The 27,765-nt window shown below is 54.1% G+C and overlaps 1 protein-coding gene across 1 annotated transcript; it reads right to left on the minus strand.

Moving 5' to 3' along the window:
- Positions 1-16: 16 nt before the first annotated feature.
- Positions 17-27,747, minus strand: LOC128836067 (uncharacterized). Its single transcript, XM_054026090.1, is given in 11 exon segments — positions 17-326; positions 328-1,865; positions 2,400-2,660; positions 2,662-3,206; positions 15,411-15,470; positions 15,916-16,018; positions 16,287-16,388; positions 17,270-17,425; positions 23,116-23,292; positions 25,499-25,639; positions 27,637-27,747. Coding segments are annotated over 11 exon segments (3,471 nt in total). The 3' UTR covers positions 17-49.
- Positions 27,748-27,765: the final 18 nt, after the last annotated feature.

The raw sequence follows: 27,765 nt of genomic DNA on the forward strand, positions 1-27,765 counted from the left end.
CTTTCGATGACCGGGCTCTGTACGTCTGAAGATGACTGATCAGTCCGATTCAGGCGTGGAACGTCCTGTCACATGTCGGGCAGACATGTAATGGCACTGTCGATGATGTACAAGCAGCTCTGGACTTGCGCAGCTCACGCTTTTTTTCAGCCTCAGCAATTCGCCTCGCCTCAGAGGTATTACTGCCTGTGTGAATGAGGCTGCGCCATGCTGGACGGTTCAGTGTGAAGGTTTCCCATGTGGCGGTGTTGATCTCGAAGGACTTCAAAGTTGTCTTCAGCGTGTCCTTGAACCGCTTCTTTTGTCCTCCATGGGAGTGCTTTCCGAGTGAGTTCTCCGTAGAAGAGCTGTTTAGGAATGCGTTCGTCTGACATTCTCACGACATGTCTGGCCCACCTGGTCTGGGCTCTCATCAGCAATGTGTGAACTGACGGCAGACTGGCTCTAGTAAGGACATCAGTATTGGGCACTTTGTCCTGCCATCTGATTTTTAGAAGCTTTCGCAGACAGGAAATGTGGAAGTGATTGAGCCTTCGTGCATGACTCCGATAGACAGTCCACGTCTCGCAGGCGTACAGCAGAGTTGGAAGCACCACTGCTCGGTAGACCTTCAGCTTCGTTGGTAGGCTGATCCCTCGACGTTCCCAAACGTTGGAGCGCAAACGGCCAAATGCAGAGCTGGCTTTAGCAATTCTGCAGTTTACTTCATCATCGATTGACACTGCTCGGGAAAGGGTACTGCTCAGGTACATGAAGTGGTCCACTGTCTGAAGTCTCTGCCCATTTACAGTGATGGACGGTTCTGAGTACGGAGCGTGGGGAGCTGGCTGGTGCATTACCTCAGTCTTCTTGATGTTAATGGTGAGACCGAAGTTGTTGCATGCAGTTGAAAACTTGTCCATATTGGCTTGCATTTCTGGCTCTGTACTAGCATTCAGAGCACAATCAGCAGCAAAGAGAAAGTCTCGAAGTACAGTTTCCTTCACCTTGGTGATGGCATGCAGTCGCCTCACATTGAATAGTTTCTCGTCAGTTCTATACTTCATGCCTACTCCTTCAGAGCAGTGTTGAAAGGCATCAGACAGAGTGGCAGAGAATATCATGCTGAACAAAGTGGGTGCTAAAACACACCCTTGCTTGATGCTGTTGGTGACTGGGAAGGCCTCAGATGTTTCACCGTCATCCAGGTCACGAGCCATCATACCGTGATGAAATTGACGTACCATTCGTATAAATCTGTCTGGACAGCCAAATTTCGACATGATCCTCCACAGGCCCTGGCAACTGACAGAGTCAAATGCTTTTGTGAGGTCCACAAAAGTTGTGTAGAGTTCACGATTCTGCTCTTGACTTTTCTCCTGTAGCTGACGCACAGCGAAGATCATGTCACTAGTCCCACGTTCCTTGCAGAAGCCACACTGTGATTCTGGCAGTAAGCCCTTCTCCAGGTGAGTGATCAATCGGTTCAACAGAACCCGTGCAAGAATTTTCCCCGCTGTAGAAAGCAGCGAGATTCCACGGTGATTGCCCTTCCTCTTATAGAGGTGCAAGACGGAGGAGTCTTTAAATTCTTGTGGAATGGTTCCCTGCTTCCAGAAGGACTGAAACAGCTCAGTGAGTTTCCGCAGCAGCACGGGTCCACCAACTTTGTACACCTCTGCTGGTATAGCATCTGACCCTGGGGCTTTGCCACTTGACAGCTGATTGATAGCTTTCTTCACTTCGTCCTCTTCTGGTGAAGCATCCATGGAGTCATTGACTGCAACCTGGGGCATCTTGTCAATGGCCTCATCATTGATGACTGAGGGGCGATTGAGAATTGCTTCAAAGTGTTCAGTCCATCTCTGGAGAATCTGCGTCTTCTCTGTAAGGAGCACAGTACCATCAGAGTTCAGGAGGGGAAAGCTCCCAGAAGACTGTGGGCCATAGAGTGTGTTGAGGGCTTCATAAAACTGCTTATAGTCGTTCCTGTCCGCATATGCCTGTATTTCATCTGCTTTGATGCTCAGCCACAAGTCCCGCATTTTGCGCAGATGGTTCTGTACTGTTCTGTGAGCGTTAATAAAGGCGGTCTTCTTTGCCACTGAGGATGGATCGTTTTGATATGCACGAAGCAGGCGGTGCTTCTCAGCAAGTAAGGCCTGGATTTCTGCATCATTTTCGTCAAACCAGTCTTGCTGCCTGCATGCGGAGGGCTCCAATATCTTCGATGCAGCTGTATGGACAGTGTTGCGGAATCGCTCCCAGTCTCTCTCAGCATCATCCTCAATACGAAGATCAGCAAGCTCATTCTCTAGGTCTTCCGCTAGATTTTCAGTGATGCGGCTGTTCTTCAGCTTCGACACGTTGATCCTTTTGAGAGCCTTACAGCCTTGTGGTCGTCTCTTCAGCATGATACGGAGCTTCATTTTGGATACTAGGAGCCTATGATCCGTCCAACAGTCAGCGCCACACATAGTTTTTGTAACCCTGACATCTTGTCTGTCCCTTCTCCTGATGACATAATCGATCAAATGCCAGTGCTTGGAATGGGGATACATCCACGAAGTCCTGTTACGGGTAGGAAGGCGGAAGACCGTATTGCTGATAAGAAGGTCATGTGCTGCACAAGTTTTCAGCAGTAACAGGCCATTGCTGTTACGCTTTCCCACTCCATTTTTCTCCGATGACTCCTTCCCAGGCTGCGGCATCGCATCCGACCCTTGCGTTAAAATCGCCAAGCAGAATCAGCTTGTCTGTGCGGTGCACTGACGATAGCAGAGTATCTAGTTCTTCGTAGAATTTATCCTTCACATCCTCTGGGTTGGTCATTGTAGGAGCATATGCGCTGATCAAAATAGCTTGTTTTTCTTTTTGAAGCGGAAGCTGCATTGTCATGAGCCTGTGATTCATACCCTTGGGGGAACTGGCAAGTTTCCAAACAAGATGATTCTTGATGGCGAAGCCAACTCCAGATTCGCGACGCTCATCACTGCTGCGGCCACTCCAGAAGAATGTATAGCCACAGCCTGACTGGGACAGCTGTCCTTCATTAGCAAGGCGAGTTTCGCTAAGGGCTGCAATGTCAATGTTGTAGCGTGCGAGCTCTCTAGCGACAAGTGCTGTTCTTCTCTCCGGTCTGTCTGCCGTGATGTTGTCCAGTAACGTGTGCACATTCCATGTGCCAATAGTGATCGGTGTCACTCTAAGTTTTGTTTTTGTATGACCGCTTTTGTGGGATCCCCGCCAGCCGCGGTATGCTGGCCAGGGTAAAGTGAAGCAGGCAATGTTTAGGGCACCTTTTCTAGCCCCCTCCTCATTCTACGGAGGTGAGCAGTGCAATCCTGAATAGGGCTGCTCAGTCGCTCAAGAAGATGCCGAGCTCCACTGCTGCTTCGGTCAGTGAGGAACGACCATTATGCCTGAGCCGCCTATGTGCAGGTCCGCAGCTACAGCTCCCAGTGTATCCACACCTGCTGCTTCGTCGCTCGCCCATCGCCACAGGACTTAATATCGTATCATATTACATCATATCATGTCGAGACTTGCGCATGAATTGGATTAAAGTGAGGGAGAGTTGCGCGACGTCGCGCAACTCTCACTCTCTCTTCCCAGTTCCTATCTGTATCCAGTGGCAAGACAGAAGTCGAGACGGCTGGAGATAGGGCAGGGTGCAGTGGATGACCAGGACGCCTACGTGTCTTGTCGTGCTCTTAAGCGTTCCACAATGCTTGCTGTCATCGCCTTCCTGACCATTGAACCAGGTTGAACCAGGTTGCCTCAGTCAGCCAGATCCAGCCTTCGCATGCAATGGGTAGACAGGCCCTAACTCACAGAAAGTCTCATACTCATCGGCTACCCTCACCTGGTTTAGCCCACCGGTCGAGACGGTCTCCGGGGTGTGGCCGCTGTTGCATGCTGACAGCTACTTGGAGCCACAGGTGAGAGCTGGGTGTTGTCAAGTAGGGACCAAAGTGAATGAGCTACTCCTAGGAGTACGACTGCTCCCCCATCAGAGGTACTACCCCTCCCTGACAACCCCATGTGAGTAGGTAACCGCTCGATAGCTTTCATCACCATATAGTTTTTGACAGGTTACCACACCCCATCCCCATTGCCGGCGCCGTCCCCATTTTTCTGTGTTTGGCCGGGGGAAGGTTGCGTGCTTGTGTTTTGACATATTTAGAGAAAAAGTATGAAAGACTAGAAAGAGAGGCTGTAAGGGGTTTGCAGCTCCCTCCCCATCCGTCTGGGCGGGAGACAACGCCCCTCGCTATGATACCTTGGTTCAGGGGAAAATTAGCTCAGTGTTAATGGTTCAGGCCTGCAGTCAGACCGAGCAAAGATAGAGAGTCTGTGTCGCAGGGCAACGGTGAGGGATGATCTCTTCCGGCCTCTAAGTGCCCTCTACAGGCTGGTGTCTCGCCTGCCGCTGGTCCCGGTGTACCTCCCAGACCCTGGTGCCCCTCTACGTCAGGGCCCTGCCCCCGGCAGTAACCCACTATCTGGGTGTCCAGGGGAACCCCCAACCCTCTAACCACACCTTGCCTCAGTGCTACTGCCAGTCACTGTCTAGCCCCCGCTCACTGGGGCGGACTGCAGAATATAAACCACGCATCATCGGCAAGGGGGGTTGGACCAGCTGCCTCTGCCTATCTCTTGGGTGCCCCTCTGCAGCCCGAGTACCTTTTGTACGTGTAAGAGTATCCGGACTCACCCCTGCAGCGCCTCCTGCTGGTTGTCCAGGGAATTAGCTCTCCAGCCTCTAGAGCGCCCTCTGCAGGCCAGTGATCCGCCTGTCCTCTGCACTCAGGCTCCCGTGTCCTTCCCAGGACCCCGGTGCCCCTTGCTCTGGGTCCTGCCCCCTGGCAGTACCCACACACGCTAGGTCTCCCCTCCCAGGGGAACCCCCCCCACTAACCCCACCTCACCTCAGGATAAGGCCACTGCCAGTCACCAGCTAGCCCCCACTCTCTGGGGCAGACTGCAGTATAGGCCATTCATCATCGGCAAGGTTGGGTTCGGACCTGCTGCCTTGGCCTAGCCCTGGGCTGCCCTCTGCAACCCCCAGTACCCCTTGGCCTATTACCAGGCCACAGCCTGGGGCTATCCAGGCTGGAGCTCCCGAGCTCCTCAGCCTTTTCCCAGCCCTGCTCCACTCAGGTATCCTGTCTAGCTCCCTGCAGCCAGGCCCTTTTCTCTCTGCACTCAGAGAGAGACTCTTGAGCTCCTGGCTCCCAGCCTTCTTATACAGGCCAGCTGGGGCCTGATTGTGGCATGGCCCAGCTGTGGCTACTTCCCCAATCAGCCCACTAGCTTTTCCCTTTGCCCCAGCCCTCTGCCAGGGCTGTTTTAAACCCCTCAGGCAGGAGCGGGGTAGCCACCCTGCTACACCCCCCCCACCTCAAGATCCCCTCCACCGGGGGGGTAGGGTGTCTATCCCTAACGCCCCAGCATTCCTCTCAGCTGGGCCCGCAGGGAATCCCTCTCTGCTCGCAGGCTGTCCAGTGCAAGGAGCAGCTGCTCACTTCCTCCATAGTTTGGGTTCCCATGGTTGCCTTTTCAGCTCCCCCATGGGATCCCAGGTTTGTCTCGAGCCTCCCTGCCCCCGACAATCTCCTCTTTGGGGCCCTGGTCGTCACCACCCCCTCCTTCGGGGCAGTCTCAGACCCGGCCCGATCCTCTGGCCTCCCCCTCTGGGGGCTACGCCGCTTTCCCCCGCACCCCTTGTGGCAGAGGAGGCACAGCCAGTGCTCACCCCTGCCCACCTCAGGGCTAGCCTGGGCCCTGCAAGTTCCATGAGGGCACTCCCCCTTCTTGTGCCCTGGCTCCCCACAGGCCCAACACAATTGGAGCCCCCCTGTTGGCTTCACAGGGGGCACTCGAGTGGGTCCATGGTCTGTCTCTGGCACAGCCCTTCCTTCAGGGCTCGCCTGGGCCCTGTGAGGGCACACCCTCTTCAAGTGTCCTGGTTCCCCACAGGCCCAACAGTTCTTCGACCTTGGCACCGGCCTCCTGCCCAAGGTGCCTGGTCCCCAATGAGGTCCTTGTGCCCTCCCCCGCAGCAGTTGGAGCAGCCTGGCTTGCTGCTCGGCAAGACGGGCCACACGGGCCCTCCAATAATAGTCCTTCATGGTTTTCTCCACCTTTGGTTCTCAAGTCTCTGCACTGGGCAATAGTCCACAGTCCTTGCCTTGGCCCCTTGTGTCACGGGTGGACCGCTATACCTGCATTCTCCACCATAGTAAGAGTATCCGGACTCACCCCTGCGGCGCCTCCTGCTGGTTGTCCAGGGAATTAGCTCTCCAGCCTCTGGAGCGCCCTCTGCAGGCCAGTGATCCGCCTGTCCTCTGCACTCAGGCTCCCGTGTCCCTCCCAGGACCCCGGTGCCCCTTGCTCTGGGTGCTGCCCCCTGGCAGTACCCACACACACTAGGTCTCCCCTCCCAGGGGAACCCCCACCCACTAACCCCACCTCACGATAAGGCTACTGCCAGTCACCAGCTAGCCCCCACTCTCTGGGGCAGACTGCAGTATAGGCCACTCATCATCGGCAAGGTTGGGTTCGGACCTGCTGCCTTGGCCTAGCCCTGGGCTGCCCTCTGCAACCCCCAGTACCCCTTGGCCTATTACCAGGCCACAGCCTGGGGCTATCCAGGCTGGAGCTCCCCAGCTCCTCAGCCTTTCCCCAGCCCTGCTCCACTCAGGTATCCTGTCTAGCTCCCTGCAGCCAGGCCCTTTTCTCTCTGCACTCAGAGAGAGACTCTTGAGCTCCTGGCTCCCAGCCTTCTTATACAGGCCAGCTGGGGCCTGATTGGGGCATGGCCCAGCTGTGGCTACTTCCCCAATCAGCCCACTAGCTTTTCCTTTTGCCCCAGCCCTCTTCCAGGGCTGTTTTAAACCGCTCAGGCAGGAGCGGGGTAGCCACCTTCCTACAGTAGGCCTTTATCTAGGCCTGCAGCCTGGGGTTTTGCCCAGAGCCCTCAATCAGGGCGGGGCGGCAATCGAGAAGGGGCTGTGGCCTACAGGCAGGCAGGCAGAGCAACAGAAGGTCCATTTGCCTGGCCACTGATCAGGGTGGGGCAGCAAGCAAGTAGGGGGGCTCTGGCCTACAGTCCGGCAGAGCTGTCGCAGTCTGAGGGAGGTTACCTCTCTGGTGGGAGAGTCAGCACAACCGTCTGGCATCCGGATTCAGGTGGGAGCCAGACCAATGCAGGCCTCCTGACAACCAGGTGGGGAGGCTACCACTCCTGATGTTGGGTTTGCCGGGGGTAGGGGAACCCAGGCCCTCCCACTCACCTACGTCCCATCCCAGGGCCCTAATAGAAGTGGAGTGGCCTGCCACTGGGTCAGTGGGGAAAATCCGACTGCAACACACTGGCCGGCTTGTAGTCAATGACACAGCTGAATCTGATTTGGCTTCCCTGGGCTCCTTCCTACACGACCATTCTGTGTGTACATGGGTTCCAGGGTTGTTGTTTGCTTTGGACCACGAAAAAGTTCAAGGAGCTGAGATTACAGAAAAGTCCCATAAAATGTAAAAGAGCTTAAAGCCAATGGGGTTATCTCTCTCCCTCTTTCTCTCTCCACATACACCACATCTATCTATCTACCCCCATACACCCCCACATCTATCTATCTCCATACACCACATCTATCTATCCCCATACACAACCCCTCTCTCTATCTACCCCCATACACCCCCACATCTGTCTATCTATCCCCATACCCCCCCTATCTATTTATCTATCCCCATACACCACATCTATCTATCTATCCCCATACACCACATCTATCTATATACTCCCCCTCTATCTATCCCCATAGACCCCATCTATCTACATACACCCCCATCTATCTATCCCCATACACCCCCTCTATCTATTTATCTATCTCCATACACTCCCCCATCTATCTATTTATCTATCTATCCCCATACACCCCCACTATCTATCTATATACTCTCCCTCTATCTATCCCCATACACCCCATCTATCCCCATACACCCCATCTATCTATCTATCTATCCACATACTCCCCCTCTATCTATCTCTGTATCTATCTATCTGCATACTCCCCCTCTATCTATCTATCCCCATACACAACCCCTCTCTCTATCAATCTCCATACACCACATCTATCTATTTATCTATCTATCTACATACACCCCCCATTTATCTATCTACATACTCCCCCGCTACCTATCTATCTATCTCCATACACCCCATCTATCTATCTATCCCCATACACCCCCATCTATCTATCTATCTATCCCCATACACCACATCTATCTAAATATCTATCTCCATACACCCCCATCTATCTATATATCTATCTCCATACAGCCGCAAGGGTAAGTTCTCTTCGCCACCCCCACCCTCCCTGCCCTCCCTTCAGCTTTCTATACTTTCCTTCTCTCACTAAGCCAAAAGGATCTCTTGCTGTTTTCTATACTCTCCCTCTCTCAGGTCTGGTCTACACTAGTCATTTATTTCGGAATTAGCTGAGTTAATTCGAAAAAAAATCATTCCGTCCACACGATCAAACCGTTTTCTTCGATTTAAAGGGCTCTTTAATCCGATTTCTGTACTCCACCTTGGCAAGTGGAGTAGTGCTTCAATCGAGATCGCAATCCCGGGTTAAAGGTATTGTGGACGCAATTCGACGTTATTGGCCTCTGGGAGCTATCCCACAATGCTCCCTTGTGACCGCTCTGGACAACACTCTCAACTCCGATGCACTAGCCCGGTGGGCAGGAAAAGCCCCGGGAACTTTTGAATTTCATTTCCTGTTTGGTCACCAGCAGCACAGGTGACCAGCAGCACAGTCCACCATCACAGGCGACCATGCAGAGTCCACCATCACAGGAGATCATGCAGTCCCAGATTCGCAGATGAGATCCAGCATGGTCCGAACGGGAGGTACTGCATCTCATCGCATGTTGGGGAGATGACTCTGTTACGGTAGAACTACGTTCCAAAAAAAGGAATGCAAATACGTACGCTAAAGTCTCCAGAGCCATGACGGAAAGAGGCTACTCCAGGGACACAGAGCAGTGTCGTACAAAAATCAAGGAGCTCAGGCAAGCATACCAATAAGCCAGGGAGGCGAATGGGCGCTCTGGGTCACAGCCCCATACATGCCGCTTCTACTGTGAGCTGCATGCAATTATGGGGGGTGACGACATCACTACCCCACCACTGTCCGTGGATACCACCAAGGGGGGAGTTGAACGGAGCGAGGAGGATGAGTTATTGGAGGATGAAGAGGAGGAGGAGGACAGTGCACAGGCGGCAAGTGGGGAATCCATTTTCACCCCTAGCCAAGAACTATTCTTAACGCAGGAGCCAATAGCCCATCCCCCAACTCCCAAGGTGGGCTCCCGGACCATGACCCTGGAGAAGGTACTTCTGGTGAGTGAGTCTGATTGGAGCCACGCAGTGGGGGACTGGGGGGGAAACACAGCCATGCTGGGCTGTTCGCATTTAGTTTAAAGGGCTCATCCCTGCTCAGAGCCTCGTCGGAGCCATGCCGTGGGTGCCGGGGGGGGGGCGGGGGGTTATGTGAAGCGATCATCCCAGAGAGCCTGCAGGCCCTTCTTTTATATTGCAAACCCACCAGGCATTGCTTGCTATGGGAAAGGGAGCCCAGCAGTTTGAAAGCATTGAAATGAATGCGGAAGAAGCAGAACCCCGCGTGCCCCTAGGGCTTACCATGGCTGGCTGCAAGCTAAATTCTGTTGCCCGGCCATGTGTGATGTGCTGTGTACTATGAATTGCCCGTTTCACTGAGAAACAGTGTGTCCTTTGTTCTCTGAAATGTATCTTTTAAAATACTACCCTCCCTTTTTCTCCTCCAACAGGTGCAGATGTTTCAACGTGGCCCCTATCTACTCCATCCAAGAGGCTGGTCCAGATTAGAAGGTGGAAAAAAACGAACTCAGGACAACATGTTCTCCGAGCTCATGCAGTCCTCCAGCATTGATAGGGCCCAGCTGAATGCGTGGTGGCAAACAATTGCGGAGTCCCATAAAGCATTACAGGAACACGAAGAGAGGAGGGACGCATGCGATGAGAGCAGGCAGGACGCTGTGGTCAAGCTCATGGGGGAGCAAACTGACATGCTGCATTGTATGGTGGATCTAATGCAGGAAAGGCAGCAAGACCACAGACTGCCACTGCAGCCCCTGTTTAACCACCCTCCCTCCTCCCCAAGTTCTATAGCCTCCTCACCCAGACGCCCAAGAACACGAGGTGGGAGGCTATGGGGACCCACACACTCAACCCCAGAAGATCGCCCAAGTAGCAGAAAGCTGGCATATGCGAACTTTTGATTTGGTTTCTGGACTTGTCCTTCCCTCCTCCTCCACCCCCATAACCCACCCCCCCTCCATCTACCTTCTTATTTCTCTCAATGTGTTGTGCAACAAATAATAAACAATGGTTTTTAAACAATTGTGACTTTATTTCCTTTCATATATATAGGGGGCGGGTAACTTCAAGATAAACAAACACAACTGTCACACCTTACCCTGGCCAGTCATGAAACTGTCTTTCAAAGCTTCTCAGATGCGCAGCGCGCCCTGCTGTGCTCTTCTAATTGCCCTGTTGTCTGGCTGTGCGAAATTGGCCGCCAGACCAGTTGCTTCAACCTCCCACCCTGCCATAAATGTCTCCCCCTTACTCTCACAGATATTGTGGAGCACACAACAAGCAGCAATTACAACTGGAATATTGGTTGTGCTGAGATCTAACCGAGTCAGTAAACTGTGCCAGCACGCTTTCAAACGTCCAAAAGCACATTCTACCACCAACCTGCACTTGCTCAGCCTATAGTTGAACTGCTCCTTACTACTGTCCAGGGTGCCTGTGGACGGCTTCATGAGCCATGGCATTAAGGGGTAGGCTGGGTCCCCGAGGATAACCATAGGCATTTCAACATCCCCAACAGTAATTTTCTGGTCTGGGAAGTAAGTCCCTTCCTGCAGCTGTTCAAACAGACCAGAGTTCCTGAAGATGCGAGCGTCATTCACTTTTCTCGGCTATCCCACGTTGATATCGGTGAAATGTCCCTTGCGATCCACCAGTGCTTGCAGCACCATGGAAAAGTACCCCTTACGGTTTACGTACTGGCCGCCCTGGTGTGCCGGGGCCAAGATAGGGATATGCGTTCCGTCTATCGCCATGCCGCAGTTAGAGAAACCGAGAGCATTAAAGCCATCCACAATGGTCTGCACATTTTCCAAGGTCACTACCCTTGATAGCAGCTGGTCAATGATTGCGTTGGCTACTTGCAGCACAGTAGCCCCCACAGTAGATTTGCCCACTCCACACTGATTCCTGACTGACCTGTAGCTGTTGGGCATTGCAAGCTTCCACAGTACTATGGCCTCTCGCTTCTCAACTGTGAGTGCTGCTCTCATTTTGGTGTCTTTCCACTTCAGGGCAGGGGACAGCAAGTCACAAAGTTCCATGAAAGTGGCCCTATGCATACGAAAGTTTCGCAGCCACTGGGAATCATCCCAGACCTGCAACACTATGCGGTCCCACCAGTCTGTGCTTGTTTCCCGGGCCCACAATCGGCGTTTCATGGCATGAGCCTGGCCCAACGCCACCATGATCTCCCAATCGCCACATGCCGTGCTTCTAGGAACATAGGTGTCCATGTCCTCATCAGTATAGTAATCGCGCTGTCGTTGCTTCCTCGCCCATTTTTGCAGATACTGCACATACTGCTGGATAATGTGTGAGGTATTTACAATGGTCAAGACTGCACTGGAGATCTGAGTGGGCTCCATGCTTGCCATGCTATGGCGCCTGCACGGGTAATCCTGAAAAAATGGCGCAAAACGTAGGAGAGCTGTTCGGTTCAAGATGGCTGATAAAAGGCGGGAAATGGTTGCCTTCTGTAGCTTCCACATGTGCCCAGCACTGACAACATGTAGAAATTTGCTAGCGATGCAAGAATGGGGGAGCAGAGTTTGTGGCGGAAGCTGTGCTGCTCGGTTCACAATGGCTGAACAACGGCGGGAAATGGTAAGGATCTTTCTCTCTTTTGCACAGTTCTGTTTTCTGCTTACTAACAAAAAAGGATCGTTCTCTTTCTTGCTGTTTTCTGTACTTTACACAGCCCTGTGTCCCTGACGCAGGATCTCTTGCTAATTTTTCTGCCATTTGATTTCTTTTGCCCAACCTTCTCAACCTTCCTTTATATTTCCCTTTTATTTATTTAGCCTTTACTTTTTAAAATTTATTTCAACTTTTTTACTCTTATTATTTTTTAGTCCCAACAAAAATAACCTTTTACCACATTCTTACTAATCTATAAAACAAACTCCTCTCTCGTTGCTTTCTTTAGTTTCCCCTCTTTCTTCTATTAAAAATAACCTTTCTTTCCTTTTTTCCTCTAAGCCTAACCAATCTTTCTTTTTTTAAAACTCCTTTCCTTTAGGCCTTTGTAGCGAGGGGGCGTGGCCTCCTGCCCTGACAGACAGGGAGGGAGCCATGAACGCCCCCTGTTGGGCAGAACCAGGACTTCCACGGCCACCCCACCAGAAGCAGAAGGGCGGGACAGGAAGCGGAACTATAAAAGGCTGGTCCTCCAGCTCAGTCGGGAGAGAGCTGCCGGAGGAGCAGGACGTCTCTTCCCCGCTGCGTGACCCCAGACCTAACGGAGAGAGCTATCCTGACAGAGACCCAGAGGGGCTGACAGAGCTGCAAGACACCGGGATCTCCGACGAGCTGGTGGGGCTGCCACTAGCCGTCTACCCCAGCGAAGCAAACAACAACCCTGGAACCCATGTACACATGGAATCGAATGTAGGAAGTAGCCCAGGGAAACCAAATCAGATTCAGCTGTGTTATTGACTACAAGCCGGCCAGCATGTTGCAGTTGGACTTTTGCCGCTGACCCAGTGTCGGACAACTCCACTGCAGTTAGGGCCCTGGACTGGGATGCAGTGGAGCGGGAGGGCCTGGGTTCCTCTACCCCCACCACCCCACCGTCAGGAGTGGTAGCCTCCCCACCTGGTTGTCAGGAGGCCTGCATTGGTCTGGCTCCCACCTGAATCCGGATGCCAGACGGTTGTGCTGACTCTCCCACCAGAGAGGTAACCTCCCCTAGACTGCGACAGCTCTGCCGGACTGTAGGCTAGAGCCCCCCTACTTGCTTGCTGCCCCACCCTGATCAGTGGCCAGGCAAATGGACCTTCTGTTGCTCTGCCTGCCTGCCTGTAGGCCACAGCCCCTTCTCGATTGCCGCCCCGCCCTGATTGAGGGCTCTGGGCAAAACCCCAGGCTGCAGGCCTAGATAAAGGCCTACTGTAACAGGGTGGCTACCCCGCTCCTGCCTGAGGGGTTTAAAACAGCCCTGGAAGAGGGCTGGGGCAAAGGGAAAAGCTAGTGGGCTGATTGGGGAAGTAGCCACAGCTGGGCCATGCCACAATCAGGCCCCAGCTGGCCTGTATAAGAAGGCTGGGAGCCAGGAGCACAAGAGTCTCTCTCTGAGTGCAGAGAGAGAAGGGCCCGGCTGCAGGGAACTAGACAGGGTACCTGAGTGGAGCAGGGCTAGGGAAAGGCTGAGGAGCTGGGGAGCTCCAGCCTGGATAGCCCCAGGCTGTGGCCTGGTAATAGGCCAAGGGGTACTGGGGGTTGCAGAGGGCAGCCCAGGGCTAGGCCAAGGCAGCAGGTCCGAACCCAACCTTGCCGACGATGAGTGGCCTATACTGCAGTCTGCCCCAGAGAGTGGGGGCTAGCTGGTGACTGGCAGTGGCCTTATCCTGAGGTGAGGTGGGGTTAGTGGGTGGGGGTTCTCCTGGGAGGGGAGACCTAGCGTGTGTGGGTACTGCCAGGGGGCAGCACCCAGAGCAAAGGGTGTGGTCTCCCGCCCAGATGGACGGGGAGGGAGCCGTGAACCCCTTACAGTCTCTCTTTCTACTCATTCATACTTTTTCTCTAAATATGTGAAAACACAGGCACACAACCTTCCCCCGGCCAAACACAGAAAAATAACACAAAATAAATTTTCAAAATGGCTGACAGCACCAAAAACATACACGACTGGAAATGGGGATGGAGGGCGGGACGTAAATGCTACACAGTGCATGGAAACCTATCAAAAAGTACATGGTGATGAAAGCTATCGAGCAGTTAACTACTCACATGGCTGCGCAGAGCAGGCGGCCAATGGGGAAGAAGCCATGGTCTGGCACAAAGCTCCCAGGGAAGGGAGGCTGGCTTTTCCCAGAGCTAGGGCAGCTGGGCAGCTTCAATGGCTCTCCTTAGTGCACATTGTTCTTATCCTATGAAAGCATGTCCATAGGCTGCTGTGGGCTGGCGGGTGGTTCTTGAACGCCTCCAGGATGAAGATGGTCTGAGAAGCCAGGCTTTGGACCGAGGAGTTGCTGTCCTGCTGCAAGCCTTTGAGGTCTAAGATTGAAAGGAAGGAAATGGAGGTCAGAGCTACAGCGCTCTGGAGAGCCCCAGCAGACCAAGCCAGCGCTGTACCTCTCGGCCTGTGACAAGGAGGCAGCAGGCTGGGAGGCGGGAGGCAGGGGACTAGCAGGAACAACCAGCAACCTTCACTAAACATCCCTGCTGCCCTCCACAAATGCGGGAGCCTCCAGACACAGGCAAGAAGTCCCAATGAACCCCATTCACTCACTATTTCTAGGACTGCCCCATCCCTGCAGTATCTGAGCACCTCATCCCTGCCTGTATTTACCCTCAGCCTTCCCCCCAATGCACAGATGGGCACTTAGGTCCAGAGAGGGGGAGAGTCATAAAGGGGGCTTGGGCATTGTTAGGCTATGCCTAACTTTAGGTGCCCTGCTGCCATCCAGGAAATGACGAGGAGGGAGCTCAGCCATTCTCTAGCTCTGGTTGGGAGGCCCAGCTGTGAACCTGCTCTGGGAGTGAGAAGCCTGAGCTATATCACTCCCCCCCTCGCCCTTCGCCAACAAATGTGGAGATGCTGCTCTGCCCTGCACTGCCCAGGGGTCCGGGTACGCAGCAAGGAGGTAGGTGACCGGATGTCACCTCTGCCTCATTTGGAGCAGTGGCTTCACCCCAGGCATCCCACGTGGAGGTGACTGCTCCAAACACTGGGCTAGTGAGTGCAAGGGGGGAGGCAGCACCCCACCTCGGCTGTGTTTGGGGTGGGGGGCAATCGTCTCTGAAGGCCAGCCAGCTGAGGCCCAGTTTGGGGATCTGCCAGGCCGCAGCTCTGAGGTCAGGGCTAAGTGCCTGGCACATGCCAACCAGCAGACACGACAGGGTGAGGGGGCAGCTGATCAGAGGTTTGGGGATCTACATTTTGCATTCCTTTGTGGCTCTCGCCCGAGATCATGTTGCTGGCATTGGAGATTGAACCCAGCCCACGGCCCTGGGCCGTTCATCCCCCTAGCGCTCAGTGCTCAAAGCAGGTACCACCCACCGTTGCAGATGGCATCCAGCTTGTCCTGGCTCCTCTGGTCCAGCTGCCGGGCAGCGAGCCCTACACATACAAACAGCTCGTCACATCCCTGCATCCCCAGCGAGGGTGTCAAATGTCACCCTCCAAGCAACCCCTCGCTTCACCCGCCCCCCGCTGGCCAGGACGGTGCTCCCGAGTCCCCAGGGCAAAGGGTGAGTCCCCAGGGATGGTTACAGGGCTGGTTGCCAAAGGAGAGCACAGCACCTTGAGGGTTCACTACCAAGAGCCCATGGTGGGGTATGCGGGGGGGGAATGGGGACTGCATGGGGAGCAGTGGGGTTAGAGGGGGCCCATCAGCCGATCAGGGCAGTTTGGGGTGAGCTTGCTCCTGCGGACTTCTGACACCCTTGATCCTTCATTAGACAATCAGGAGCCCAAGGGTTACTTATCGCTGCTGGCAGGGACTGAGGAGAGCCTGGGACCGGATCCAGCCCCCCTGTTAAAGGGACCCCTGCTCTGTGGTTACCTATGAACCTGATGGCCGCTTCTCTCAGTGGAGCCTGTGGGTTCTCCAGAAAGGCCATGGTCTGGCACAGAAAGTTGTTGGCTCTCCCCTTGTAGCGCGTCAGCTAGGACCAGAACAAGGGAGCACAAGGTTATTAAAGGCCTTTCCGTCCCGCAGGCCGGGTTCCAGGTGTGTGGAGCGCACGTCCTGTTTTCACCCCTCTTTCCTGTGCCGGGGGGATCACGCAGAGGGACTACACCCAGGGCCAGGAGTGGTCCCGGGGCTGGGGCTCAGTGTGGGCACAGAGCCGGGCAATGGGGGGTGCCCTATCCACCGATTCCCCCGCTCCTACCACAAGAGCTGCGCAGTGAATGACCTGAGGGCTCCCTCACCAGGCAGTCACAGCTTTGCCAGGTATCCTTGCGCTGGATGAAGCCACCAAGCTGGTGCCACTTCAGGAATTCTGCCGCACTGCTGAGGGTGTCCCAACACACCTGCAAAACAAGTGGGGCCAGGGCGAGCCGGCCACGGTTACGGGAGCTGGAAGCCACTAGCCTCGTTACCCAGAGGCGGGGAGGCCGTGCGTGCTGAATGCTTCCCGGCCCCAGGTTGCTTGCGGAAGGGCGGCGGTGTGGCTAAGGCAATGGCTGGAGACCTGACTCAATTCCCAGCTCTCCCTGCAGGAACTCAGGCAAGTTGCTTAGGCCCAGGGCTACAAAGGGATTTAGGTGCCTAATGCCTATGGGTGATCAATACTTTTGAGGCGCTAGGCCTCATGCTGTGCCTCAGTTCCCCACCTCATGGTGGGTAGGAGGGTGAATTCATTAGTGCTGGTGGCATTTGGCTCCCAAGTGATGGTGGCCATGAGCGCTAGCATGTGCACAGACACCTCGGGCGGGGGGGGGGGGGGGGCGGCTTGGGCATCTCATGTCTAGTACGGGCTGTCCGGGCCGCTTGGCCAAGGGCACACTGGGTCCTGCGCACCATCTGGAGACTGGGTAGCCCTGCTCCCGGTAGGGGCCATGGCCAGGGTTGTGCTCTTCCCACCAGCACAGCCAGGGAATGTGCGGAGGCCAGTGGCTGTAGGAGTGGTGAGGCGACCCCTCCCCCCACCCAATCTCTCAGCCTGGCTGCAGGGGGGGAGTGTTGGGCTCAGAGGATGCAGGGAAGACTCAGCAGTTGGGTGGGGCGCCATGGTCATGGCGCTACTGCACTCAACGTTCAAGTGATTTTGAGCGCCTGACTCACAGCACTGAGCAGCTGCCCTCTGTCAGCGAGACCCTTTAAAGAGGGGGTGTCACATGCTGCCCCCTCAAAACAAATTACTGGTCACTCTGTAACGGTATCCGCTGCAGGCTCCAGCTCGTGGCCTCACCTGGGACACGTTGGGACGCTCATCATGCACGAGGAGGAGCAGCGGGGCCAGGCTCTGGAGCACATGCGCCTTCATCCGCCTCCTGTTGAGCCCCCTTACAAGCTCCAGCAGGTGTTTAAAGAGGGTGATGGAGAGCACCCGGAGCCTGCTGGACACCTGCAAGAGACGACGTGGGGAGGAGACGCTGTGACAGTCATTCTCACCCAGCGGGGCGAGCAGATGTCTGCCCTGCAGGGGGTATTGGTAAAACACCCCCAGCCATACAGCCACAGCTGGGGCCAGAGTCTCATGGGCATAGCGCCATTGAAGGCAATACAGATGCAGATTTCCACCAGTTGAGGGGCTGGCCTGGTAACTTCTTGGCCAGGGAGAGCAGTAAGGTGGGGTGAGACTGCCCCTGGGCTCTCACAGCCAGCTCTGGGCACACTGACATCAGCACACACCTGTGTCAGCCAAGGGGGAATGCTCAGGGCAGAGCAGTGCCAGGACAGGGGCGGCAGAGAGGGAGTGATAAGGAAAGATTCAAAGAGCGAAGGAGGGGGTGTAGTTTGTCCTCCCGCTTTGCGGGCCCAGCTCACACTGCTGTTGACCCACAGCGGCTCTCTAGACAGGCCAAGGGGGCCAGGCGTGGGGGGCAAATTCCTACACTGGTGTTTGTTCGAGCCACGCACAGGGACCTGGGGTGGATTTAACCCAGGGCCAAGGAGTGGTAAATGTGCAGGGTTCCCAGATAGGGGGCCTTGGAAGCCATGACTGGAAGCCACCCAGCCTCCAGGGGCTCGGGGTGGGCTGAGGGTTGCCCCACTCCTGTGCATGGGTTTCTTGTTAACTCAGAGCCGGCCCCGCTTGGTCACATGGTGCTGCTGGGCCCCCTCCCTGCATGGCTGCTGGCAGAGGTGAACCAGTCCAGTGACCAGGGAGGCTGGGCGAGCTGTGCCAAACAGGGAGAACCAGGAGCAATAGCTGGATGCTGTAGGGAGGGGCCACTGCTTTCTGGGAGGTGAGGCTGAGGGGGTAGCCTGAGGACGGGGTGACTTGAGCTGTTCTAGGAGTGGCTGAACCTTTAAACGGTGACTCCCAATCAGCAGTTACATGTCACCTCTGGGCACCAGGTTCTAGACCAGGCAGTTCTCTGCGTGACATCTGTTGTAAAAGTGTTCATAAGTAAACCTCACCTCAGTCCCTGGAAAAATCATGGAGCAGGTCCTCAAGGAATCAATTATGAGACACTTAGAGGAGAGGAAAGTGATCAGGAACAGTCAGCATGGATTCACCAAGGGAAAGTCATGTCTGACTAACCTAATTGCCTTCTATGAGGAGATAACTGGCTCTGTGGATGAGGGGAAAGCAGTGGATGTGTTATTCCTTGACTTTAGCAAAGCTTTTGATACGGTCTCCCACAGTATTCTTGCCGCCAAGTTAAAGAAGTATGGGCTGGATGAATGGACTGTAAGGTGGATAGAAAGCTGGCTAGATCGTCGGGCTCAAGGGATAGTGATCAATGGCTCCATGTCTAGTTGGCAGCTGGTTTCAAGCGGAGTGTCGGTCCTGGGGCCAGTTTTGTTTAATATCTTTATTAATGATCTGGAGGATGGTGTGGACTGCACTCTCAGCAAGTTTGCAGATGACACTAAACTGGGAGGCGTGGTAGATACGCTGGAGGGTAGGGATCAGATACAGAGGGACCTAGACAAATTGGAGGATTGGGCCAAAAGAAACCTGATGAGGTTCAACAAGGACAAGTGCAGAGTCCTGCACTTAGGATGGAAGAATCCTATGCACTGCTACAGACTAGGGACCGAATGGCTAGGTAGCAGTTCTGCAGAAAAGGACCTAGGGGTCACAGTGGACGAGAAGCTGGATATGAGTCAACAGTGTGCTCTTGTTGCCAAGAAGGCTAATGGCATTTTGGGTTGTATAAGTAGCGGCATTGCCAGCAGATCGAGGGATGTGATCATTCCCCTTTATGCGACATTGGTGAGGCCTCATCTGGAGTACTGTGTCCAGTTTTGGGCCCCACACTACAAGAAGGATGTGGAAATATTGGAAAGAGTCCAGCGGAGGGCAACAAAAATGGTTAGGGGTCTGGAGCACATGACTTATGAGGAGAGGCTGAGGGAACTGGGATTGTTTATTCTCCAGAAGAGAAGAATGAGGGGGGATTTGATAGCTGCTTTCAACTACCTGAAGGGGGGTTCCAAAGAGGATGGAGCTCGGCTGTTCTCAGTGGTGGCAGTTGACAGAACAAGGAGCAATGGTCTCAAGTTGCAGTGGGGGAGGTCTAGGTTGGATATTAGGAAACACTATTTCACTAGGAGGGTGGTGAAGCACTGGAATGCTTTACCTAGGGAGGTGGTGGGATCTCCTTCCTTGGAGGTTTTTAAGGCCCGGGTTGACAAAGCCCTGGCTGGGATGATTTAGTTGGGAATTGGTCCTGCTTTGAGCAGGGGGTTGGACTAGATGACCTCCTGAGGTCCCTTCCAACCCTGATATTCTATCATTCTATGATTCTTTTAGCCTGTTTATCTGATTTGGCTGCGCTCTTCCTGTCTGGCCACTTCGTAGTAGGTTCTTGGAACAGTAGTTCTGAGTTGTCTTTCCATGAGGAGTTGTGCTGGACTAGATGCAGGAGCTGCTGTTGGTGTTGATCTGTAATTCAGAGGAGCAAGGAATGGATCTTCCTGCTGTCAGATGTTTTCGGCTGTCTGCGCAGCTCTCTCAGCCTCTCCATTCCCTTGTGAGTAATGTGGGCTGCCAGTGATATGAGCAAAATCATATTTCATTCAGACTGACTTAAATTCTGCTGCAGTGAATTGTGGGACATTGTCCATCACTAGTTGTTCTGGATACAGAAATGAGCAAACATACACTTCAGTTTCTCAATAACACTGCAACATGTTATGTCTTTCAAGTACATTATTTCTATATAGCTGGAAAAGTAGTCCACAATGACCTGGCAATGATGTCCTCTGAATTCACAAAAATCTGCAGCTAGTCTTTCCCAGTTTTCTCTCTTGTAGAGGTGGTTGTTCACTGGTTCAGCATTGCCTCTTAAGTTGATTTGGACTAGATCACCTTTCAAAAGCCCAATAGCATCAGATCCTCAAGTTCTTCCATCTTTCTCACTAGGCCCATCATGGCTGTTACACTGCAGCTGAGAAGGTTGTTGGTCTTTGATCTCATACAAACTGAACGCAAAGCTTTTGTCTTTGTAAACTGGTTCGGTGATGAACTGGCCCATGCAGTTCAAAATCCCTTCAGGGAGGGTCAGAGCTGTGTGACATCAGCTCTCGAGTCAATTTTAAAGTCAATAGTCTTGCTTTGAATATTCAATGTCACTCTCCAGGCGGGCGCCATGTCATCACAAGTGATAGATCCCAGAATCAATGGGTCTTGATTGTCTGCAATATGAGTCAACTCCCTGACTTCTTCAGTGTAACGAACAGCTGCAAAATGTCCATATTTCAGGCATTTATTACAGCATGCGCCTCTGGCTGGACATGCATCATCCCTTGGGATATGACTTTTCCACACCTTGTGCATATAGACTGGCATTTGTCCCTCTTAGCCTGCGAATTCTCTCTCCTTACCTCAGGGATTTTATGAGAAAGACTTTTAACACTTAAGTGTCTGTTTGTAGCTTTTAAGCTAGTTGCAGGTTTTTCAATTTGCTTTTGCCTGTTGTTTGACTAATTCTGACTTTGCTAGCTGTATACTGTGGGTAGAGTTAAATCTCTCTTCGGCGGTAGCTACTGTGAAAGATTTTTTGCAGTGTTGTTGTAGCTGTGACAGTCCCAGGATATTAGAGGTAGGTGAGGGAATATCATTTAGACCTCACCTGGCTTGTCTCTATGAAAGGTTTTTATCTTTTAACCCAATAACCAGCCTGTTTCTGAAATTTTCATGTTTTACATTCCCCAAATCACAGTTTTCAGCCAGGGGATGCAGAGGTCTTCTAAAACTTTCAACATTTTCCCCTGGTTCTTGAATTCTTTGCTGAAAACATGCTCTTTAATAAACCACATTTCCCTCGGTTATAAAGTGTGCATCAATCCTAACCACAACCCTTGCATAGTTGTCTTTGTGATGGTCTTCAGTAAAGTCAAAGGAGGTAAAGATATGCTCTGTGTGCTTCTCCATAGCCTAAATTAAAGTCAATACCTGTATATCCCCAGTTCCTTTGTGCAGCTTGTTTGCAATGCAAAATCGTGCAAAACATTGTTTCCAGTCTGTCCATTGTGAAGGGTTATGAAAGGTGACGTTCTCTGGGGAATCAGAGTGGGGCATGTTGATGAGGTCCTGCAAACTTTGTTGCTGTTCCTTCCATCTGCAACCTGTGTTGCTGTTTTCTTCTGGTTTCTGTTCTTAGTTTACTCCTGACACCATATCATGTTCTGTACCAGATATGTACTGCCTACAGAGCTTGTTTACACACACCAGATGGACAGTGCTTAATTTGTAATGAAAGAGGTGCTGCGGCTCAAGCAATTTTTTTACAATCATAACTGATGCAGCAAGCCCAGAGGTGCTAAGCCCTGGCAAGCCCTGGCACAAGTTGAGCACTGCAGATGGGTTCATCATAAGAACCATTAATGCTCTGCTGGATACAGCTGAGGTTCATTTAAATAAGGTATTTTACAGAGCGTCACCTAGTAGTCGAACAGTATCATACAGGGTAACATGCCATTACACAGGTAGCCTGGCTTGTTTGCTAGACTCCATCCCATGTTAATCTTACTAGCCAGCTGCTCCTGCCCCCGGTGTCAGCTCAGAGCAGCCGGGCAGGCTCTGCACAAAACTTATGGGAGCGGTCTGGGGGCATCAGAGCTGCACTGCAGTGGGCATAGGCAGATGTTGAATTGGCACCTTGCTGGTCTTCCCTCCAGTTGTTCAGGCCTATTTGCCTTTCCCTGGTGATGGGCGTTGTGTTCATTAACGCTATTTGGATTTAACACCCCCCATAAAGAACCTGTTCTGTTCCCCCCGGGCCCGAGAGGGGTTTGGTTTAAAGGGCTCACCCCAGGGCGAGATCCTGCAGCTGGGGTCCAGGAGACTCTGAGAACAGCTTGAGCCGGGCCTGTGCCACTACTAAATAAAGAGCGGCAGGGTCCCAGCAGAGTTCGGCAGGGCTGAGGGTAGTATTTAGTGTTGTGAAAGCTGGGGAGGTGGGTGGACGCTCCAGGAGCCCCCACTGGGGGGTTACCCCTAGAAGGCAGTAATGGATGGGCCCCTTTCTCCTGCCCGCTTGCTGGATCTCACCATCCAGTGGGGGACTGGACATCAGTCTGGTGAACGTGCCGGCGGGGGCTAGTTTGTGGTTATGAAAGGCCTGGGGAGAACTAGGCCCTCCTTTGACGCTGCGCTGCCATGAGAACGAAGGAGAGAGGAAAGGGTGGTAGCTGCAGAACCTACAAACGGAGCCTTTTCCTTATGGAGCTCCCAGGCCAGCTGTGGGATTCCTGGCCAGGGAGAGGAGGGGCAGGATTTTCACCAGGGTACCATCACTTGTCACCCTGGAAGCCAGCAAGAGCATTGCAGCACCCTGTGCTGCAGAGGCCCCCTCGCTGCATGCAGACTCAGGAATGCATGTCCTTCCACAAGGGGAGCCTTGTCCCCAGGCTGCCCTGATCCTTGTCAGCAGGCCTGCAGGACACAAGGGTTCCCATCCTTTCTGCCATACGCTCTGATGGAGAGTGGGGTAGCAGAGGAAGGCGGGAATGGGCTCACGTCATTTACAACAATCCTTTTTCTGGCTAGGACCATACACAGGCCCTGCTAGCCCACCCGCCAGCCCCCATTCACAGGTCCGCAGTTTGAACGGTCTCCCATGGGCCACCAGGCCTTACATCATCAATGAAAGGCAGGAGTTTCTCAGCCACTTGCACAGCCGCGCGGCTGGCGCTCTGCCTGTCCATGCCGGCAAGGATGTTTTTCAGCACGGTGATGGCCTTGGCGATGATGTCCCTGTCTACCTCCTGTAGTTGCTCCAGGACCTCTGGCAGCAGACGCTGGAGTTTCCCCACCTGCGTGAAATGAGGAGCTGCTTTACAAAACACCCTCCAGTGACCCACAAGCCATTTCCAAAACAACGTCCACCTCCCCTGCAGACAGAGGCATGGGAACTAAGGGGGTGCTGCAGCACTCCCAGGTTTTACACGGGGCTCTGCTCCTGGCCCCGCTCACAGGGTCCCAGCTGCCAGCCCTGCGCCAACCCCCATCTGTGGCCCCAGCCTCGGTCCCCTTGTTCCATCCACCCCCCGCCCGGCTCCTGGAGCCATGGCCCTGCTCCTGAGCCCAGCTCTAGGGGTGTCAGGGGGTGTGGGCAGGGGTAAGGGGGGGTGCAGCACCTCCACTATAAAAAGTCTTCCAGCGCCCCTGCCTCCAGGTGACATGTTAGAGCCTCAAAGCCTTTGCACAGCCAGCTAGGATCACGGGCAGCAGGGCCGGCTACCTGCAACATAAGCAGCTGCTTCCTTGTACCCCAGATCTCAGGGGATGGTATTTATTAGCAGGTATCATCTGTGGAAAGTTCTCTGCACAACACGTTGACCCCAAATAAATCAAGTCTATTATTGTTATAGGGGTTCAAATAGCACCTTGAGGGTCTATCTGCAATCAGGGCTTGTGCTGGGGGATTTCCAGGCACAGTAAGAGACGTCCCCTGCCCTAGAGCTTACAGGCTAGGCACACAAAGGAAGGATTTCTATCCCCATTGTACAGACATGGAACTCAGGCACAGAGAGGCTACGTGACTCGCCCATGGTCACCGAGAGAGTCTGGCAGAGCCAGGAACCGAACCTGGGTTCTCCCGAGTCCCTGTCCTTACAGCCCAGCCTAGAGGAGGGAGCCAATTTTGCACACGAGTTCTAGGGTTGGTATGTTACTAAAAGCCAGATTCAATCATTTCTGTATTTGGTTTTTGAACCTTTCAAAGACAGCCCCACAAAACATTTTTGGAGAGGGTCCAGAGAAGAGCTTGAGAACATGACCTATGAAGGAAGGCTGAAAGAATTGTGTTTGTTTAGTTTGAAAAAGAGAAGACTGAGAGGGGACATGATAGCAGTTTTCAGGTATCTAAAAGGGTGTCATAAGGAGGAGGGAGAAAACTTGTTCACCTTAGTCTCTAAGGATAGAACAAGAAGCAATGGGCTTAAACTCCAGCAAGGGAGGTTTAGGTTGGACATTAGGAAAAAATTCCTAACTGTCAGGGTGGTTAAACACTGGAATAAATTGCCTAGGGAGGTTGTGGAATCTCCATCTCTGGAGGTATTTAAGAGTAGGTTAGATAACTGTCTATCAGGGATGGTCTAGACAATATTTGGTCCTGCCATGAGCGCAGGGAACTGGACTCGATGACCTCTCGAGGTCCCTTCCAGTCCTAGAATCTATGAATCTATGAAAATCTCAACCGGCATCAGGGAAAAAAATGTGTCAAATACAGGCTAACCGGTTCCGGAAATAAAAATGAACCACAAGCAAGTGAAAACCAGGCTGAGGCGCATGGAACGATGGGAATGGTGTATGACAAAGAATTACAGTCACGCCCTCTCCATGTCTGATAGAATCGTAGTCCGGGTTTCATAAACCGGACTGACCCGCTATTCTCAGGGTAAGTAAATTATCATTAGTGAGAGTTGCCTTCAGATTGTCTCCTCTTTACCAGGCTGCCAGATCTGTGTATTTAAGCCCCAAGGGTTTTCTCTGCCTTCACTATACTGTGTGTATCAAACTTGTTATGAGATCTTAGCAGCAAAAGGCCCCTGTAGAGCTCTTCAGAGGAGCAAGTGCTGCGGGACAGAGCTGTGACATCAACAGTTAAAACCTATGAGACTTTAAAAGGGGATTTGTAGGAAAAAATGGTTCCTAATTGAAGTGAAATGGTTCTGTCTGGGCATCCCAGATCACTGGTGTTGCCAGCATTCCCTGGGGTCTAGAGTCCACAGCTCTGCTGCTAATCTAGTGCTGGGGTTCTTTGGATCACAGAGACCCCAGACATAATCGGGCCCGGCAGTGCCAGGTACTGCACACACCCAGAGACACACCCCGCAGGAGCCAGGCTTGGAGACTTGCCCAAGGTCACCCAGCAGGTCAGTGACAGAGCCAGGAATAGAAGCCAGGGCTCCTGACTCGAGGCCAGGGCCATGTCCCCATGGAAGGTTTCAATGACCCCAGCCCTGCAGCAGCTCCCTGTGGTTCTGGGTTTATCCCCCAGCCCTCCTCCCCTCTCACCTTCTCGGGGCACAGGGACAGGTTCAGGAGGCCTTTGAGCGCCAGCCAGCGCACCACAGTGTTGGGGTCTCTCAGCTGCCCACTCAACTGGTCCAGGATGGCGTCTTCCTGCTTATTGCCAAGGTCAGGGCACTGGAGGAGCTAACACACCAACAGCGAAACAAGCTAGAGAACGGGGCTGGACCCTCACGACTCATCTCTGCCAAGGGGCCCTTAGTTCCACCTGCCACGGGCACAGCATGCGCTGTACGCCGGGCACCGCAATTGGTCACCGTGTGTGCCCCACTGAAACGCTGCTAGCGCAACGGGCCCTCAAGGCTCCAGCCGAGATCAAGGCCTACCCTGCTCCCTCACTAAGGCTCAGCTGCATGCGGAGCAGGGAGGGAGGGGGCAGCAGCCTTGTGTTCCAAAGGGCCGCCCGGTCTGCGGGGGGCAGGTGAATTGGCCATGGATGGGCCCGGCCTGCGCATGGCATACGGACGTCAGGGGGGGCTCGAGGGCCGAGGTCACACAAGGGACCATTCTATGGAGCTGAGCCTTGGGGAACAAGAGACACCCGACCCTGGGCTTTGCTCCAGCCCCGCAACACCAGCTGGGACCAGTAACAATGTCCAGAGTCAGTGACTCCACCCCTAGGGCTTTAGGAGCTTTCCCTGCCCCTGGTCACCCACCCACCCCCAGAGCCACCTACCCCTCTCCTGGCCATAGGCATGGGTGGCGAGTTCTATGGGCCCCCGGTGTCTGGGCACCATGGCCCTCGGCCCCGCCTTCCCGGGCCATTTAAAAGAGCCCGGGGCCCCCACTCACCACCAGCAGTGCAGTGGAGCTGAGCGGCTTCCTGCCTGCTTGCTCCACATGGCTGCCGGCCCCTCCCTGCGGCCCCTGCGTGGGGTGGGTCTGTGTCCCACTGTCACGGAGTGTGGGGGAGTCAGGGCCCCGCACCCCCCACTTCCTGTGATTCACTGTGACTCTCACCAGCCAGTAAAACAGAAGGTTTATTAGATGACAGGAACACAGTCCCAAGCAGGGCTTGTAAGTATAACCAGGACCCCTTCAGCCAGGTCCCTCTGGGGGGCAAGGATCTTAGACCCCAGACTTGGGGTTCCCTGCCTCTTCCTACCCAGCCCAAAACTGAAACCAAAACCCCTCCCGCAGGCTCTCTCCTCCTCCTTCTCTCCCACTCTCCCTTTGTCCAGTTTCCAGGGCAAAGGTGTCGACTTGCCCCACCCCCCCTTCCTGGCTCAGGTTACAGGCTCAGGTCCTGTCCATCACCTAAAGTCATCCCCTGCTCTCCCATCCCCCATGCAGTCCAGTAAAACTAACCGACATACCCAGGTCAATCCATTGCGTCACACCCACCCCAAGCGCCCCTGCAGCCAGTAGGAAGCTGCGTGGGCAGTGCCTGGGGGTAGCAGCACACGGAGGCCCCCAGGCCCGCCCTGCCTAGGAGCCCCAGGTAAGCGCCGCACCCTCCCAACTCCTCCCAGAGCCTGCACCCCCACCCCTTTCCCACACCCCATTCCGGCCCCCAAACTCCCTCTCAGAGCCTGCACCCCCTCTCTCCGCACCCCCTCCTGCCCCCAAACTCCCTCCCAGAGCCTTTACCCCCTCCCTCCACACCCCCTCCTGCCCCCAAACTCCTCCCAGAGCCTGCACCCCTCACCCCTTTCCCACACCCCACTCCGGCCCCCAAACTCCCTCCCAGAGCCTGTACCTCCTCCCTCTACACCCCCTCCTGCCCCCAAACTCCTCCCAGAGCCTGCACCCCTTACCCCCTCCTGCATCCCCACCTTCTGCCCCAGCCTGGAGCCTGCACCCAGCACCCAAACTCCATCCCAAAGCCTGCACCGCAGGCCCCTTCCCCCACCCAAACTCCCTCCCAGGGCCCAACCTTTCACCCCTCCTGCACCCCAATCCCCTACCCCATCCCAGTGCCTGTACCCCAGACCTCCTCCCCCCGCCCAAACTCCCTCCCAGAGACTTAGGCAGGTGGGGGGCAGAGTTTGGAGGGGCGGACTCTGCTGGTCACCACCAAAATTTCTACAAGCCTGTCTCCCCTGGCCATAGGTCAGCCCCATGCCACAGTCACTGCTGGGCTAGGGCTGTTCTCATGACCCTCACCCCCGGGTGAGGCTCACCTGAATGAAGAACGCCATGGCCGGGATGTACTGCCTATCATCCCTGCAGTTGAGGATGGCCATCAGCTCGTGGAAAATCCAGTAACGCTCCTGGAAACTGACCGAAACCATGGCCCTGGCATGGGAAAC

Source organism: Malaclemys terrapin, chromosome 4, assembly GCF_027887155.1.
Source record: "Malaclemys terrapin pileata isolate rMalTer1 chromosome 4, rMalTer1.hap1, whole genome shotgun sequence".
In the NCBI taxonomy this organism is placed as follows: domain Eukaryota; kingdom Metazoa; phylum Chordata; order Testudines; family Emydidae; genus Malaclemys; species Malaclemys terrapin.